Source organism: Microcaecilia unicolor, chromosome 8 (genome assembly GCF_901765095.1).
Source record: "Microcaecilia unicolor chromosome 8, aMicUni1.1, whole genome shotgun sequence".
NCBI lineage: Eukaryota > Metazoa > Chordata > Amphibia > Gymnophiona > Siphonopidae > Microcaecilia > Microcaecilia unicolor.
Window position 1 is genome coordinate 166,276,599 of NC_044038.1, and position 19,187 is coordinate 166,295,785.

The 19,187-nt window shown below is 41.1% G+C and overlaps 1 protein-coding gene across 7 annotated transcripts in view; it reads right to left on the minus strand.

The window, feature by feature from the left end:
- The window catches only part of HNRNPAB (heterogeneous nuclear ribonucleoprotein A/B), a 71,905-nt gene that overhangs the window by 17,251 nt on the left and 35,467 nt on the right, over window positions 1–19,187 (minus strand). For 5 of the 7 annotated variants that reach the window (XR_003943247.1, XM_030213557.1, XM_030213560.1 and 2 more), the window contains exons 1-5: window positions 9,486–9,587; window positions 8,919–9,093; window positions 6,565–6,733; window positions 6,321–6,479; window positions 4,031–4,162 (exon numbers count right to left, since the gene is read on the minus strand). Coding sequence is in view for 6 of the 7 variants with exons in the window: in XM_030213557.1 (XP_030069417.1) it covers window positions 4,031–4,162; window positions 6,321–6,479; window positions 6,565–6,733; window positions 8,919–9,070 (612 nt within the window). In the remaining variant the exon portion in view is untranslated. Of the gene's footprint in view, window positions 1–4,030; window positions 4,163–6,320; window positions 6,480–6,564; window positions 6,734–8,918; window positions 9,094–9,485; window positions 9,588–19,187 lie in introns of those variants that run through there. The other 2 variants (XM_030213555.1, XM_030213556.1) reach the window with 1 other exon arrangement.

Here is a 19,187-nt window from a genome sequence, read left to right on the forward strand (position 1 = left end):
TAAACAGCTACAATAAAAAAAAAAAATACAAGAATTCAAAGGTGATCATATGTGCAATTACCAGATCATATGAGTTTTCAAAGCTTTACAAAACAAAAAAGTACCCTGAAAAAATGCAAATTTGTAGGTTGCCCCAAGATGGCTGCCGTTGCGAGAGTCAGATGTACCTGCTGCTCCTCCGAATTTCCGCCTTCACTGTTTGCGATGCCAAAGAGAAGGGGCCGGCCCTCCTCCACGACAAAGCCTTTCCTCCCAACCTACTTTACAGAACTTTATTCGGAGAACACGCTTCCAGAAACGCCGGAGAGTGGCCCGCTACTCCGCTCCGGGGTGGAGACCCCATAGCGCTCCTTGGGCTAGAGCTCTCGCTCAGCCCCGACGCGAGAACTCCGCCCCCTCAGCCTCCTGGCTGGTAGGATCCCTCGGATGGCGTCCTCAACCCCGGAGTCCGGAAGTGTAGCCGGGGCAGAGGGTTTGGCGGTGCAACCAACTGGGGAAACTTGGACCGAGGGAAATCCAAATATCCAGCGGGAAAGAATAGCTTCGGCTACTCCTGGAACAGCGAATGAGCCCTTAGCCGTGAGGGAGGAATACGGTCTTGTCGCTACTACAGAGGTGGTAACGCCTTTGTTTCCTATGTTATTAGAAAAGCCAAGTGAAGTAACACTGGACAGTTTATGGCTACTGATAACACATCTTGAGTCAGTTTTTTAATCTGTGGTGACATTACTTTCCCCAGTTCAGTTAACTATAGATCAAAAGATAAAAGATGTTGAATTTAAATTGGATACAATAGCAAATAAAAATGAAGTAAAAAAAGACGCAATTGCTTCAAGAAGCCATGACAGCTCTCAGAAGAAAAACTGAATCCCTGGAAAATGCAGTAAGAAACAATAATTTGTGATTTTTAAATTTTCCTCAACAATCTACGATAACTCCAAGGGATAGGTTAAGAAAATATATAAGATATTTTGGGAGTGGCTGAGGCGGTAATCCCTCCGTTTTCACAAATATATTTGCCAGCAAAAAAACAGAGGAATTCAAAGTCATGAACTTGATGTTTCAGAGATCCTAGAGGCGTCAGATAGTGAGATGGTGACACCATCAACTTTACTTGCAACTGTAGCATTAACGCCAGATAAAAACTGGTTAATGAGACTATTCTTTCAGAATAGGGAAAAAATGTTCCTAGAATTAAAAATAAGAATTTTCCCAGATGTTACTAAAGATACCCAGAAACGTAGGCAACAATTCCTTTTGATGAAATCCAGAGTTATTCACATTGGTGCAACTTTCTTTCTAAGATACCCTTGTAAGTGCGTTGTTAAATACCAAGCTAATAAGTATGTTTTTTATGACCCACCACAACTCACTGCTTTCTTAACATCTAAAGAGCCTGTTGGGAGGGGTGAGAACAGTTCAGTTTAATTATAAATGGAAACGTTTTAATGGGTACTAAACTCAGCAAATTCCTATTTTCCTGTGATAAATATCCATAGAAAATGACCTTCCAGGTGAATCCAGACTGCCCCTATCGGACCAACCGTTCACTTGTCTATTAGATTGTAAGCTCTTTGAGCAGGGACTGTCTCTCTTTGTTAAATTGTACAGCGCTGCGTAACCCTAGTAGCGCTCTAGAAATGTTAAGTAGTAGTAAGTAGTAGTAAGTACTTCAGATGACAAGAATTCAGTGGCTCAAAAGGAGCTTTCTTCAGCCGGGTGAGTACGACACTGGTGGAGGTTTACAGGGGGCTTTGACAAAACAAACTTCTCATGAAAAATTACAGAAGGACCTTACGAGACTGGGAGACTAAATGGCAGATGACGTTTTAATGTGAGCAAGTGCAAGGTGATGCATGTGGGAAAAAAGAACCCGAATTATAGCTACATTATGCAAGGTTCCACGTTAGGAGTTATGGACCAAGAAAGGGATCTGGGTGTCGTCGATAATACACTGAAACCTTCTGCTCAGTGTGCTGCTGCGGCTAGGAAAGCGAATAGAATGTTGGGTATTAGGAAAGGTATGGAAAACAGGTGTGAGAATGTTATAATGCCGTTGTATCACTACATGGTGCGACCGCATCTTGAGTATCGTGTTTAATTCTGGTTGCCGCATCTCAAGAAAGATATAGTAGAACTGGAAAAGGTGCAGCGAAGGGCAACTAAACTGATAGCAGGGATGGGACGACTTCCCTATGAAGAAAAACTAAGGAGGCTAGAGATTTTCAGCTTGGAGAAGAGACGGCTGAGGGGAGACATGATAGAGGTATATAAAATGAGTGGAGTGGAACAGGTGGATGTGAAGCGTCTGTTCACGCATTCCAAAAATACTAGGGCTAGGGGGTATGCGATGAAACTGCAGTATAGTAAATTTAAAATAAGAGAAAAGTTTTCTTCACCCAACGCATAATTAACTCAAATTCGTTGCCGGAGAACATGGTGAAAGCGGTTAGCTTGGCAGAGTTCAAAAAGGGGTTAAAACAGTTTCCTAAAGAACAAGTCCATAAACCACTACTAAATGGACTTGGGAAAAATTCACAATTCCAGGAATAACATGTATAGAATGTTTGTACGTTTGGGAAGCTTGCCAGGTGCCCTTGGCCTGGATTGGCCGCTGTCGTGGATAGGATGGTGGGCTCGATGAACCCTTGGTCTTTTCCCAGTGTGGCATTACTTATGTACTTATGAACTAAAGGCTGTCCAGAGACAGGCTTACCTTCTACACGCCGATAAGCACTAATTGCACAGAGGTGAACCCTCGAGACCAGACTCTGACAAGTGTAGAAGGTATTCAAGCAGGGTCTGTGTAGGACAAGAGAATCTAGGGCCTTGTGACACCAGACGGCAAACATCCTCCATTAAAAAAAAAAAAAAGAGTCACACCTCTTCGTGGAATACTTCCTGGAAGCAAGCAAGACCCAGGAGACACCCTCTGAAAGACCCAAGGAAGCGAATTCGAAGTTCTCAACATCCAGGCTGTGAGAGCCAGAGACTGGAGGATGGGCTGGAGAAGCGACCCCTCGTTCTGAGAGTTGGAAAGCACTCCAATCTCCACGGTTCTTCGGAGGACAACTCCAGAAGAGGAAACTAAATCTGACGTGGCCAGTAGGGTGCAATCAGGATCATGGTTCCACGGTCTTGAGTTTCACCAAAGTCTTCCCTGGGAGGATACGCATACAGAAGGCCTGTTCACCAATGTAGGAGAAAGACATCTGACCTTACTCTGTTGTGGACCTGATGCATACAGAACTGAGGGACTTCAAGATTGATTTGAGTGGCAAAGATTCATGAAGGGGGTGCCCCATGCTTGGAAGATCCTGTGGGGCAACACCCATATTCAGCGACCACTCATGAAGTTACATTACCCTGCTCAGTCTGTCGGCCAGACTGTTGTTTACACCTGCCAGATAGATGGCTTGGAGAAACATGCCGTTATGGTGTGCCCAAAGCCACATCTGGATAGCTTCCTGACACAGAGGATAAGACTCACTTGTGAGAATAATCAGCCTGCTTGTCCTGAGAACAAAATTTTGTTTTGTTTTTGAAAAATGAGGTTATTAGTTGAGGAAGCAGATAAGAATATCCCTGCCGAATTCTGAATACTATACAAGCAACCTTAAATTCCACTCGTGCATGAATCCACAGCCAATATAAATAACTCTCTCAGCAAGGTGTGACAAACTGAGCAGCCAAATAGTTTTGCTGCAGTATTCTGCAAAAACTGCCATCTAATGAAGAGTTTTGAGTGCAGACCCACATACAAAACCATTACAGTAATCTAACTGGGATAAAACAATAGCCTGCACTAACACACAAAAATCAGGGAAGAAAGATCCAATTGCTTTTAAATTGATGTAATTTAAAAATATATATTTTCTTAAGTGATTTATCTACAACTGCTCTCCTGAGTGTATTTTAACATAGGATGGTTGTTGCCTCAATTTTTCTACATTCAGTTCTTTTCTAATTCTATTTTGAAATTACAATTAAAAATAAAACGACTAAATTTGATTTTAAAAGTGTTCAATACCTTGCTACCGCTAACATTGTGGTATTTCTTTTCGAGGATCTTCTTGACAGGATCTTCTTCCTTGAAAGTGATGAACACAAAACCTCTCCTCTTGTTGGTTTTTGGGTCCATTGGCAGTTCAATTGCTTCAATCTAATATATTTATAAACTACATTCAGGATACATATTCTTATGTTCACATTTCTCCACATAAATTAAATAACCTTGTGGTTTTTATAATGGAATTGTAATTAACCAGTTTACATGAACATTGAAAATAAGACTACAAATGAGCTAAGAGGAACTAAAAGTGCAGCCCTCACAAAAATGAAACCAGAAGTCTTTGCAGTCCTTAAAGTACAGAGCATGTGTACGATTTTTGTTGCTTTTTTTTTTTTTCTTTTAAATTAGCTAGGCTTTATATATTTAAAAAAGTCTAAGTCAGCCCCAATCATATGTCCAAAGGAATACAATGCTAAAATTAAACAGTCTCCCCCTAGACTGAAACTGCTTCCCAATTACTACTGAAATAATGGAAAGTAATGTGTTCAGAGCATAAGGTAACACCTTCATGTAGCATAGGCTGATGGAAGTAATTTTGTAGGCTGTCTTTATATCAGAGAAACCAACACAGTGGGTAGATGGAGTCACCTTGTAGAACTAGTCTTTATTCCAAACAGCATGAGCACCACAAAATTGATGACCCGACATGGCCATGTTTCAGCATAGAAAATGCCTGTGTCAGGGGTCTCATCACAAACTGCTAGTGTAATAAGGCAGTGTTCACACATAAAACTGCTCCAAACAACTGCTTATAAAAAAGTGGCAATTTTGCAAAGAAATGCATGAAACTTCAGAGGTTCTCTGAAACGTGACCGTGTCAAGGCATCAATTTTGTGCTGCTTATGCTGGTTGGAATAAAGACTTTGGTTCTACAAGGCAACTCCATCTCCTGTTTGGTTTCTCTGATCTTTTCCGTGAGGTGTTGTTCCTTTTCTCGTCTCCTTGGTGTCTTTATACCACCTGCTAATTCACTGGTATCTGAAGCAGCTTTTAGGGCTGGTGAAATAAGACCTCTTGATGGACACAAATACTACTAGTACTAACATGTTTTGAAAACCTGAAGCCTTATCTATAAAATTATGAATCCCTGAGAAGCTTCACAATAAAGCTTCCTAGAAACAAGGCGCTGTCCCCCCCACCCAATGAAAAACCACAATCCTCTTTCTACTTAAGGACATCTACACATCTGGCCTTTGTTTGAAAAGGGGGCAAGCAGATCCTTCCACTGGGTATCTCCCCCCCCCCCCCCCCCCCCCCAAAAAAAAAAAAACCTGAGCTGTTTTTCTGTTAGCTCTCACCTACCACTCAATTTTGATCTTTGCTTAACCCTCCTACCCCTCAAAATACCATCTTTTTCTATTTTTATCCCTTGGCAGCAACAGCTCTCAAGGATTGGGATCCTGTACTGCTTCTCATCTATGCCAGTGCTAGCATAGACTCAGACTAGTTCCCGTGCAGCTCAGCGCACACTGAGAACACTAGTCACCACCAGGATTGTGTCTGAGGCCCCTGAAGCACAGGTGAGCAGTATGCAACAAGTTGGCTTTATCCACAAACGTATCAATTACAGACTTCACTATCTTTCCCCTCGTTATATCAAGTCTCAACTATGCCTGCACAATACCCAGGTATGTGTTTACTTCAGAAATGGGTGCAGCTATTTTCTCATGTGGTTTTTATATCCAGAACATCCTCTTTTTTGGTTTTGTTTTACTAAACCAAGATCTCAACCACGCACCAGAAATCCACATTTCAAAAGACCCAGACTACTAGGGATGCTCTATCTGCCCGACTACATCCCCCTGCTGTAGTGAGCCTGCCTTTGGCTCAGGACTTCCCTAAGTGCTCTGAAGTGAGCATCTACTTCAGTTTCACCATCTGGCTGCACCTCCCTTTGTCTTTTTTCTTTTTAAAGTTCTGCAGCTGACTTGTGAAATCTAGACTTTTGTGTCTGTTCCTATATATATATATATATATATATATATATACACACCTTGTTTAGAACCTTATTTTAAGTATTTAGGTAATTATGCGATTACTAAATGTTTGTAATCCACTGACTATGAGGACCAATGGAACATATTTATTAAAACCATCATCATGAACACCTGAAGCAAACCAACACAAGAATCCAAAGCAAATGTGCTTGAGTTGAACAAATTTATACATTTAAAAAACATTCCATTAAAAAAAATTAACGTCTAGTGAAAATAGAAATGCAAGCGATCAAGTAGGCATTGCCTTTTACCTCTCCAAAACCTCCAAAGTATTCACGGATCTTTTCTTCTGTGGCTTCTGGGTTAAGACCCCCAACAAAGATTTTCTTCACTGGGTCCTTTTTCATTGCCATAGCTTTCTTAGGGTCAATCAATCTTCCATCTAATCTGTGTTCTTTCTGCTCCAGCACCTGTTGAGATACACATCAAGATTACAAACACTTGATACACTAAGACTGCATCATTGTCCCTGTAGGTACATGACCAGTCATTTACCTTGTCAACACTCGCAGCTTCTTTAAAGAGAATAAATCCAAAACCTCTAGACCTTCCTGTGTTGGGGTCCATCTTGATTGTACAATCCACTACTTCACCAAATTTAGAGAAATAATCTTTCAAATCTTTTTTGCTTGTGTCCCAACTGAGGCCACCAACAAACATTTTCCTGAAATTGTACAAAAGGAAATATTTTAAATTTTAATTTACAGCCTCTGGAGTATATCAAGATCCACTTTTACTGTCGAAAAGGCAGCCATGTATAACCAAAGTGAAACACCAAGTACAAAATGTTTTGTCTACGTTTTAGCCTACTGTAGAGTGGCACTACATTGTAGAAGTTACAGAATATGACCTGCTATTAGATGCATAATTTATACTGGACAAATAGACGAAAAACGAAAACAGGGTGAAAACTGGTGTACACTCTATTGTGGGATCATATTCCCTTGCTACTAATAAGGCACTACCCAGTGAATGTATCAGACAGAACTGACATTAGCAGCCACCACTTTTGCATTACCAGTCAGCTGCAGGAAATGAAAGATCTAAGGATCTCTTACAATGGAATCTTAGAAATGTTAAGTAGTAGTAGTAACAAAAATGGTTCAAACAGTATCAGCACTAATCTTTACATTTGAATGATATATCGCTGGGTTAATCACATGATACTATCAGCTGGTTTATAACAAAAAAAAGCCTAGAAATACACTGGGGGGGAGGGGGGACAATGATTTCTACACAAAAATTGGACAGTGTACTCCCACATGCCTTGTCTAAAACACTTCTGCTGCGATTAAAGCTACAGAGACTACATGAAACCAAGATTTTGTATTGGTATTCCACAGAGGTCACACTGCCTTTTCAGTTTCATTAATTCAACTCCCAATCTGCTCAAATTATGTAAATAATATGCTGCAAGCATTCTGTTTTTTGTAGGTGTTATGATAACAGCAATTAATTTGTGAAAGGCCTCAGGTCTGCCATACATAAAAACAGATCAGAGCATCACTGAAAATGTATGACAGGGTTGTGCAGCATCTTGCACAAAGTGGGTCCCTGGTGTCTAGTGTAATATACAGCCAGAGGGCTATAAACCATTAGGAGTCTCATGCTGGGACAATGAGTGAGAGAATTTGCACAAACCACCACTATAGACTTCAAGAGTCTAGACAGCTTTTAGGAAGTGTTAAATATAAAACTCTAGGCTATATTGGGGGGGGGGGGGGGGGGTGGCGGTGGCATTAGAGAAGATTTGAACATCCCACTACAATATCTGACTCATATCTACAGCACCTGTCAAAGGTGAAGGTTTTATTACTAGTATCAGTCTTATGCAGGAAAAAAGTTCAATTTAAACCAAAGTAAGACAGTCAAACAGCCTAAACAGAAAAAGGCAACAAATAGCAAGTCGCATCTTAATACATAATCTAGCACTAGAATTGTATTTCTATGATATTAACACATTTAGGGGCCCTGTTTGCTAAGCTGCATTAAGGGCACACTAATGTTTTTAGCGCATGCAAAACACTAAAGACACCCATAGAAATATATGGGTGCATTATGTTTAGCTCGCGCTAAAAGCACTAGTGTGTGTTAGTAAACAGTGCCCTTAAATTATTGGCTCAATTGCAAGAACAGAACAAAAAAAACAAAAAAAAACACTATAGCTTCTGCAAACACTTTTTAAGCATCAACAGTGGCCTCAGACACAAGAAAAAGAACCAAAACTAATTTTTAGTCAGTCTTAACATTAGCAATTCAGACTGTCCCAATACTTGTGAATTAAGAGGCATGTTCACAGATCTCAGAAAAATAAATTGACAATCAGTAACATTAGCTGCCATTACATTAAAGACTCAAATAAGTTTCATCCTAATCAAAAAGAATGGATCGTGAAATAGTTCCTTATAAAATAAGAAAAACATACTTCCAACTGATGGCAAACTTAGGAAATTCTGAATGAGGTGAAAGTCACAATCATTTTAACATAATACTGAAACCAACGCCATGACACTAAAAGAAAATCAATGTGCTTGGAAAGAATTCAGTACAGTAAGCCCTGTTAAATAAAACATCGAATATAAAGTTTCATATATGCAAATGATAACACCGCCAATATTATGCACAATTGAGATCCAACACTAAGATATTTTAAATGATTAGAAAAGAATTATACTGTCCTTCCCCCAACCACCACATGGCGCCAACAAAAGAAATCGGAACAAAGGAGGTGCTCATTGTATCCTTCCCGGCTTCCGCTCACCTCCAACATCGAGTACTAGACACTGTAATAAACGTAAAATCAGCCTCATGTTATTTTGTTTAAATGGGAAAATTTACCAGCTACGTACCCTGCATCTTCCTCGTTCTTACTGGCGTTAATCTGACCCCCTTCGCCACCGTTCTGGCCCTCGGTCGCGGCGCCCTCCGCCGCCTGTTCGCCAGTTTCCGCCTCCTCGTGTCCGTTCTCGGTGGTCTCCATTTGCTGCTCACTATCCGACATCCTTCTGCGGGATGAATTCACACCTGCGTGGGGGGGGGGGGGGGGGGGGGGGAGCGGAAAGAGAAAGAAAAGCAAAGAATGAGAATTAGGATTCCCGCGGCCTAGATAGGCCTAGACCTAGGCCTCACCCATACCGCCAACTTATCGCCTCGGCACCAAACTCTATACCAACCCACTGGGCTTCAAAATGAAGGCGGAAATATCCTAAATCAACACAAACGTACAACACCGGGCAGCCACAATTTCGCAAAAAAAAAGAAAAACCACCACCTGCGGAATTATATAATTCATTTTTTTTTTTACATCGGCTTAAAACAAACTAAAATCATATTATTGTACAGATAAAAATAGATAATTTTATATGTTACGCATATGTGAAAAACACGATAATTAAACACGTTCTCGTGCTGCTTACACAAGTCTCTACGAACGTTAAATTCCCTCAAGATGGACTCTCCCGCTTCAGCCAGCTCGTGGCAGCCTTTATACTGCCGGAACAGCACCACTTAAAAACAAGATGCCTCCTGATTGCCCGATGAGGAGTGTCGATCACTTTGATCGGGCACGCTGATTGGATAAGGGCTCCCGAAGGTGGCCTCACTGCCTCATTCTACCTTCCTACTTTGCGCGTTTGGGCCTCCAGAACGTCTGACGTCAAAGCAAGGCTGTCCAAGTGGCGGCCTGCCTGATAGAAAGAGCATGAAAACACATATCGTGTAGCAATCTGAGGTTATAGATTGGTGTATCGCCTAGAGTACAGTACATAAAAAAAAAAAAAGGAGGGGAGGGGCAAGCGTTAGCAGTAAATTTAAAAGACAGTTATGAGTTTTACGCCTACGATGGTATGCAGAGACCCAACAGTGAAAGGCAGTGGCATTGGAGATGTTTCCTTATTGTTTGGTGGTGCTCTAAACCCCATATTGCGAAGGGAAGATTCAAGGCTTCCTCCTGAGAGAAGGTCCTTATTTACTCTCAAACCTTTCCGTTCTCATGAATAAGAGAAGCAAAATGGAACTAACCAGTATAATTATTAAAATCTAGAATGAATATTTGAAGAGTTACGTTCCTTATGCATACATACCATGTTAACTATTACAAATCGGCTCTATATGATTTTGTATTATTGTAATGTTAAATAACCTTAATAAAGAAATTAAAAAAAAACTAGAATGAATAGTAGAGGAGTGTCTTTACTTACTAAATAACCTTTCCCCACCCCTTAAAAAAAAACCAACAACTCTGGAGTGTAAGCATTGTAACTCATACCACTGTGCCTACTTTCTTAAAAGATGAGCTTTGCCGTTATTTACATGTGAAAGAATCAATACTGCAAAAGCTCATCCATTACAGCCACAGCTAATTCAAGAGTATAAGGCACCCTAAGCAACCCTTCAATTTTGTGCACCTGCCTACCCACCCGCCCGCCTTCGTACCCCTTACCACTTAACCATTAAGCCACTTGAGAACACCATCAACCATGCTCACCCCCACACCACTCAGAGCCAGTTTTGTGGTTGACAAGGGGTGCTGAGCACCTGCAATATGAGCAAGTTTCTTCGTTATGGCTAGGGAAGGGTACTATGTATTGGGTTTGGAATTCCCAATCATTTTGATATATTAGTTTGGAAGGGGTAGTGTCTGCAGTGCCAATCTGGCTAAGTAGTTTGAAAACAGCTCACCCTACTTGCTGATAAAAGAAGCCCCTGTTTCTTTTACCACAGCTGCTCTTTGCCGCTGCTGTCACCACCCCACTTATCTGCTATTTAATATTAAGTGGACACACACAAAAGAGAGGGTAAAACAGCATACAAAATAATACAGAAACAAAAAAGCAACACTGGGCCTTCAGGATTGAGATGATCAGTCTCTTGTTTATTAATTGACGGATAGACCCGACACGGGCCGTGTTTCAGCGCACTGGCGCCTGCCTCAGGGGTCAGCTAATCCTGATCAAAAATTGTAGGTGGTACTGTCACAGTGTAGCACCTTTGATATGGAATAGAGTCTCAATTGCTCCGAGAGCCTGCTATGAGTGGGAAAGCGCGGGGTACAAATATAACAAAAAAAAAAATCAGCTGTTTTTTTAGACTGACAGCGTTGTCCATGCTGATTACGCTCTCGGAGCAATTGAGACTCTATTCCATATCAAAGGTGCTACACTGTGACAGTACCACCTACAATTTTTGATCAGGATTAGCTGACCCCTGAGGCAGGCGCCAGTGCACCGAAACATGGCCCGTGTTGGGTCTATCCGTCAATTAATAAACAAGAGACTTTGATCATCTCAATCCTGAAGGCCCAGTGTTGCTTTTTTATTTAATATTAAGTGCCATGTTTTAACACTGTCGGTTATTTAATCTGGGAAATTTGCCTATGCAATGCAAACAGTTAACAGTTTAATAGGGGAACTGCCAAGTCCTACTATTTTTAACAGAAGACACAGCAAAATCCATTGTGAGGTAAGCATTGCGACTTACCCTTAACATGTTATTACTGTATGTTAAGTGTGACAGATCATACAGATAATACTAACTTAATTAACACAGTCAATTCTGTGTTAACCTAGCAGCCCTTCCAAAGATATTGAGAACATCCCAAAAATGAAAATGGCATTATCTTTTAGAAGGCCCACCCAAAACTGAAGCATGTTTGCTGAGGCTGGCAGGGTAGACCAAGGCCTACAAACTGAAGACCTCCTCCAAAAGCAGCCAAAATGTTTTTCCCCCTCATGAGTCACCACATGCTGCTGGCCCTGGCCCCTTTGCACATGCTCAGTTTTCATGGATATGTGCAAATTGAGGGGGCAAGGAGAGAGAGTTGGGGCCGGCATTAGCAGTGGCTCATGTATACTCCCAGAAGCTGCCAAGGTGAGAAAACCTTTTGGCTGCTATTGGAGGTGGTCTTCTGCTGGCTTAGTGATTGCTGGCAGCTCAGGTATTTATAGTTTGCCAGGGTGGGGAGAATTTTGTGATCACACACTAAGCACTCATGCCCATCCAAATTTAGCCATCTGACTACACCACTGGCAGTAAAGTGAAATAAAAAAAAGGAAAAGAAATTAACAGGTATGACTAATCTGTCTGTACCACCTTGAACAACCAGGTGTTACTCCCTCCTGCCAGCAGATGGAGGTAAAGAAACCAATCTTTTCTAGTAACATCACTAGTATAAAGAGGGCTGATACTCACTGGAAAACTCAAGTATGCCTCTGCCAAAGCAGCAGGCAGTCCCATAAATTAAAATACCCCAACCACTGCAGCTACGAATCATAATTATAGTTTTGTTGTTTTTAGCGTTGGCTTTTGGTTTGGACCACCATTGAAGAGAGAAAGAGATGCCCAAGAATTCCAATAACTGCAGTCTTCTGAGGGAGGGTCTCAGAATGGATGGTACAGCCTGACTAAAGGAAGGGAAATAAAAGCTGGTGAAATTTAGTTATACCTGTTTAGCAACTAGGCTGTATCATCCTGAACAAGTGGGGTGTACGAAGCATTCACTGGTGGGGGAAGACAAGGCCCCCTGCATTACAACTCTGCCAGAGTCTAAATGAGCTCTGGCTAGCACATCCAGTCTGTAATACTTCATGAAAGAATGGAGCAACAACCATGTTGCCACCCAACATGGTCCTCCACCCAGACGGTCACCTGCACCCGAGTTTATAGAAATGAGTGACCCAGGTTCTTAACAGCCTCAATAGCTATTTTCATCCAACATGCAAAAAAGGCCTCGGATGCTGCCTGGCCCTTCTTAGGACCATGGAAGAGGATAAAAAGGAAGATCTGAGCGGTAAAACTCCCCTTTGCACAAGTATCCGAGCAAAACCCTGCAAACATCAAGTTTATGGAGCCTCCTAGCAGTAGAGTCTGATTCCCCATCCACAAAGAAGGGCGGACATACTTCCTGGTTTACATGGAACCCGGGGGGGGGGGGGGTTATCACCTTGGGCAGAAAGGAAAGAACAGATAGGCACTAGGTCCTCCACCCATGAAAGATATGGGTCCTGAAAAGGCAACAGACAAATGTACATTTTGTAAGGAAGAGATGGAAATACTCATGTGTAGCTGGTCGAAGTTTTAAAGGCAAAAAATATAGGGAAAGGCACGAGGTAACCCATCTTATCCATTGGAGACTTTGTAAACACTATGGCATTGTTGTACTGGAAAAGCATTAGGATCATGACCCTAAGAGAATCACAGATAATGAAGAGAGTTTGTGAGCACCTGGGATATCCCCATTCCAACAGATAAAAACTTTGAGTGCCAGGAATCCTGATATAATGGTGAAAGAGAAACACCAGAACCGCCTTGATTCAGGCCCAAGCAATTACTTGGTAAATCATGTAGAGAGAAAAGATCTTTAAACATCAAGAAATGCAGTATGAGAACAAGAAAATGTAGAAGATTCAGAAATAATTCCCATCATTTCCATCATTTTGGGTGCCAAAGGCTTGATCAAACAATTTCCAAGCGCACCTGAAAAAGTTGCCTATTCATGTTACATCTTATGAACTCCAGAAAGAGCTCTCTTTGGCACAATGAAAGCACTATGGTGAGTGTTAGCAGTGCAGTTGAGAGAACAAGATCATACTCCACATGCCCTGTCTTAGGAGTGAGGTTTATTCCCATCATGGTACGCTTAAAACTAAACCTACTTAGATAAATACAGAAGAACAAAATCCTCAAAGACAAAACACAGTGAAGGAGACAAAAAAAAGTCAGAGGATGCTCTAAAAAGTCCAAAAATCTCTTTGACATCCAACACTCGACACAGCTGTGTTTCAGCCCAATAAGCCTGCCTCAGAAGTCTTCTGAAGGAAGGTAACCACATAAGTCTTACAGTTCAAAAAAACTAAAAGCTTGAAAATTGTCAGTGACAAACCAAAACTTGCTGCAGGGTCAAAATAATATATATCATACCAACAAATAATATGTAACTCCTCTAGCACCAGTTGAAGAAATGCCCTCCCCACCATCGAGATATATGGGTCCTAACAAGACAGTCTGCAATTCAAACTCTCTTGGCTGACAAAATCACCACCAGGAAACTGTTTTCAGGGTGAGGTCCTTAATCAAGGCTGACCTCAGAAGCTCAAAAAGAAAACCTGAGAGAGCATTCAACACTAAAATTCAAATCCCAGAGGGAAGAGACAGATGCGCAGGTAGATGCCAATGAGTAACCCCATTCAGAAACCAAGTGATAGCCTCATGAGCAGGAAGGGAAGACCCAGATTTTAATGCAGAAATGAAGAGAATCGCCAACTAAACCTTAAATGAGTTCAGTGCCAAAACTTGGTTGAACCCTTGCTGCAGGAATGCGAGAGCATCAGGAATTTGTGTCTCCAAAGGGAAAAGTGAGCGTTGACAACACGGCTCTCAAAAACCTTCCAAACCCAGACATAGGCCATGGAAGTGGAGGACCTAACAGAACTTAAGCAAGATGGAGATCACAGTGAGCAAAAGCCCTTTCCTTGCTAAATACCACCTTGTCAAGGGCCAAACTAAGTCAAAAGGGATCCAGATGCTCCATTTCCACTAGACCCTATCTGAGCAAGTGGGTCATCTACCAAAAGACAAACCAGATCCACATACTATGGTTTTTTATGCCATTCTGGGCCCACAAGAAAGGGATGTTGTGCTATCCTGTGTACTACCTGGCCTATCAGAGGCCAGGGTAGGAAGACTTTATGAGGGCTCCTGCCTAGGCCACTGCTGAACCAGAGCACCTATCCCCTGTGAACCCGACCCTCCAGCAACTGAAGAAGGGCTCTGCTTTGGCACTGGTGTTCGAGGCCATGAGGTGTAAGGCCAGCTAGGCCCCACCAGTCCATGAGGAGCTGAAAGGCTACCTACTCTAGTTCCCATTCCTCTGAATTGAGCAGAGATTGACTGAGCAAGTCTACCTGAACGTTGTCTTTGCCGGCTATTTGGAATGCCGACAAAGCGAACAGATTTACTTCTACCCAGCAGCAAAGGGATGTCACCTCTAGGGCCAACGCCTGACTTCTGGTGCCACCCTGTTGGTTGATATAGGCCACTGCTGTGTCATTGTCCGTCACTACACCAACAGTCCTCCCCCAAACCAGGAGGAGGAACTCTACCAGAGCTAACCTGACCCTCCTCCAGGCACCGACCTGGAAGCCTCCAGTGGGGTCCAACACCTATCTTTTTGCCCAGGCAGTGAGCGCCCCAGCTGAGGAGACTCGCATCTGTGGTACCCCCACCCAATCCAGTGTGTCCAACAGGACCTCCTGGAGAAGATGATTGGGTCTGTCCCACCAGTCCAGACTGTGCCGCACTCTGGAAGTGGTAACCAGTGGTCAAAGCCCTGATGGGCCGTTAAGAGGGCACAAATCCACACCCAAGGTCACCACTATGGCACCCAATAGTAGAATATGGTCCCAAACCCAAGGAATCCTAAAGCTGCAAAGGCTGAACCTGGAGTTTTGCCATGTGCTCCTCTGGAAGGAAAACTGCTCCCAGCACCATGTCAAACCAGACTCCCAGATACTGCAGGGTCTGGGTGGTAGACAGACGACTCTTTGCTCAGTTCACTACCCAGCTTAGGTGCTCCAAGAGCAAAATGATCCAAGTTGTAGCACCCACTGAATCCTCCAAGTCAGCACAGATTAACCAGATTAACCCCTCCTTGTCCCTTATTATTAATAATTTTTATTATTATTTGCAAAACTTTAACAGGTATAATACTGTCAAGTTAAACACAGCCATAATAATCAAACAAGCATAAGTCATTTTAACCTTACAATCCAATACAATCTGGCTTACTTAGACCTCAAAAACAGGGGGTAGGAATTAGTGAAGTTTAACCATAAACAAATTATCAAATAATTATCCAAATTGGAGTCGTTTATCTCTACATTTCTTTTAACTCTGACTCTGTTCTACTTCCAGAAAGGATTTAAGCTGATCAGGAACATAAAAAACATATTTAGTCTGATTAAGCCTTATAAGACATTTACACGGGTAAGCCAAGAGGAAGTTCCCCCCTTTATCAACAACTTTGGACCTCATAGATAGAAACATTTTCCTTTTTTCTTGGGTTAATTTGGTTACATCAGGGTAAAGCCAGATCTTTTGACCTGCACCTCCTTGTCCCTTAAAAGACCTGATGTGGACTGTACAAGAAAACCCATGGCAGGCAAAATGGCCGCTATTTCTGCCAAAGACATTAGCACATAAATGTCAACTTACCTAGTACTCTATGATGGCAATTACAAATGTATTGCCAATACAGAATTCGTGCTTAGTGCTCAGCATCCAAATTCCTAAATTTCAGAAACCGTTTCAGAATTACCTGCTTAGTACTTTTCAATACAGGAAGGTCAATTTAATCAGTTCTGTTTACTATTTAACATGAATTATTGGGAGCTAATGCAAAAAACACCATTTTTGGGGTTGTGTGTTAAACATGTCATTACCACATTAACTTTTCTATTAACTGCTTCTGTTAAAAGTTTATGCTACCTGAAGTGGTTTACAGCTATGCAGTTAATGGGTTTTTTTTTCATGTTTACTATATGGCAGCCCTACCAAAAATGCTGAGAACACCCTCAATAGTTAACATAGGGGTTCTGCCATTTACTGTACAGTGGCTGCAAAACCTTACAGTGTTTTAGTTAATAGGGGCCTTAATGCACTAATTTCCTTGTAAAAAAAAAAAAAAACCTTTCCTATATAAATACGCATAGAATTTTGATTTACAAGATTTATTTTATACTTTTGGAAGATATGATCTTTTAACATTTGAAAATGGCAAGGACAGATCAAGAATATGTATGTTATACTGCATCATATGCAATGAGTTTACTTTATTCGGCAGACTAGATGGACCGTGCAGGTCTTTATCTGCCGTCACCTGCTATGTTACTATGTGAGTCATTAATTGAAATGTAGAAAATAGACCACTGTAAGTGGTGTGATTAAACCTCATTCCTGAATTTATTTACTATGTGGGCCTTTTACAAAGGCATGCTAGCATTTTTAGTGCGTGCTAAAAATGAGGATGTGCTAAACGCTAGATGTCCATATATTCTTATGTTCAATTTAAAAGACCTTAATTTTATCGATGTGGGGATGATCATATATATAGCACAGTTATATCCCGAACATCCACTCTTTATATATTCTATGCATATGTCAACTTCACTTTCAAATATATGTAAAGAAGAATAGTACTTTTATGGGGATCATCAGAATCTTCAACAGCAATCCCTTACGGGTACAGCGTCCCTCATATTTAGGGCGCCATATAACTCCTCACAGATCAACCCAGTGTTGTATATTTTTTCCTTTTTTTTTAAATTTATTTAATTTTAAGTCTTCATTTTTCATTGAACAATTTCAATAAATATTAAACTCTTCAACTCTTCAATTTAGAGTAACAAATGGCCGCCATTTTTTGTAGTTGCAGAGCAGATGGTGAAATGCAAACCTCTACCCTGACAAAGGAATTTGAAACCTGGCCATGTTGGCGGAGGTTTGGCTTTTACAAAATTTGCTGCGAAAAAGTTAAGTATTTTGTTACTCTAAATTGAAGAGTTGAAGAGTTGAATATTTATTCAAATTGTTCAATGAAAAATGAAGACTTAAAATTAAATAAATTCAAAAAAAAGGAAAAAATATACAACACTGGGTTGATCTGTGAGGAGTTATACGGCGCCCTAAATATGAGGGACGCTGTACCCGTAAGGGATTGCTGTTGAAGATTCTGATGATCCCCATAAAAGTACTATTCTTCTTTACATATATTTGAAAGTGAAGTTGACATATGCATAGAATATATAAAGAGTGGATGTTTGGGATATAACTGTGCTACATATATTCTTATGGGCATCTCCAGCATTTAGCGCAAGCTAAAAATGCCACCGCACCTTTGTAAAAGACCCCCATAATTCCTAATTGAAATGCCACAGTACAACAGAAAGCTTGAAGTGATGCCTGTACTCTATATCAACTTTAGTATCCTTCCACTCTGGAAGGGATGAGCAGCTGCAAAGTCCCTCTCACTGGTCACTGGAAAGTCATGCAAAATGGGACTGGCTCCTTCCCCCAATGTACCCGATCTACAGAAAAAATAGCGAGATGTAATGTAGAACACAAAAAGAACATGCACTCAAGATCTCTGCAGTTGCTTTTTCCTCCGCACAAACTTCCTTTATGAATAAAAGTGTGTGGATATAGACACATTTTAACAACTTCTTTAACATTCAAGGGTATCCATTGTATTGTATAGGATCCTTCAGATTCCTCTGTCACCACCACACAGGCTAATAACGTGAGCCAGGCACTTTTATGGTGGGCAGATATTCTTCATTTGATCCATATAATTTAATTCTTTTAAATAAACTTTTTTTCATATTTTTATCTTTTTATATATTGAATACAAGCACTTAGCTTCAATCTGTAACGTCGCTACGGACTCCTTCTCATTTCAAAAGCTTTAGTAAAACTGATCACTCATCTCGGAGATCTCAAACCGACATGAATTCACGTTTCGCAACTAGTGCTGTATTAAGCTATATCTCCTCAAGCAAGCCTGAAAACGATTTCCTGCTTGCTTGAGGAGATTTCCTGCTTTCTCAAATGGATGAGAAAGCAGGAAATCGTTTCCAGGCTTGCTTGAGGAGATACACCTTGATACAGCACTAGTTGCGAAACGTGAATTCATGTCGGTTTGAGATCTCCGAGATGAGTGATCAGTTTTACTAAAGCTTTTGAAATGAGGAGTCCGTAGCGACGTTACAGATTGAAGCTAAGTGCTTGTATTCAATATATAAAAAAATAAAAATATGAAAAAAAGTTTATTTAAAAGAATTAAATTATATGGATCAAATGAAGAATATCTGCCCACCATAAAAGTGTCTGGCTCACGTTATTAGCCTGTGTGGTGGTGACAGAGGAATCTGAAGGATCCTATACAATACAATGGATACCCTTGAATGTTAAAGAAGTTGTTAAAATATGTTGAGAGCTGGGTAATGTATTGTGATATATAGTGATACCCCCTCTATTGAAATAGTGATACCATATTCAGTGGATACAGACAAGGCAGGAGGGTGAGAAAGAAACAACTAGAACAAGGAACACAACCTCTCCCTCTG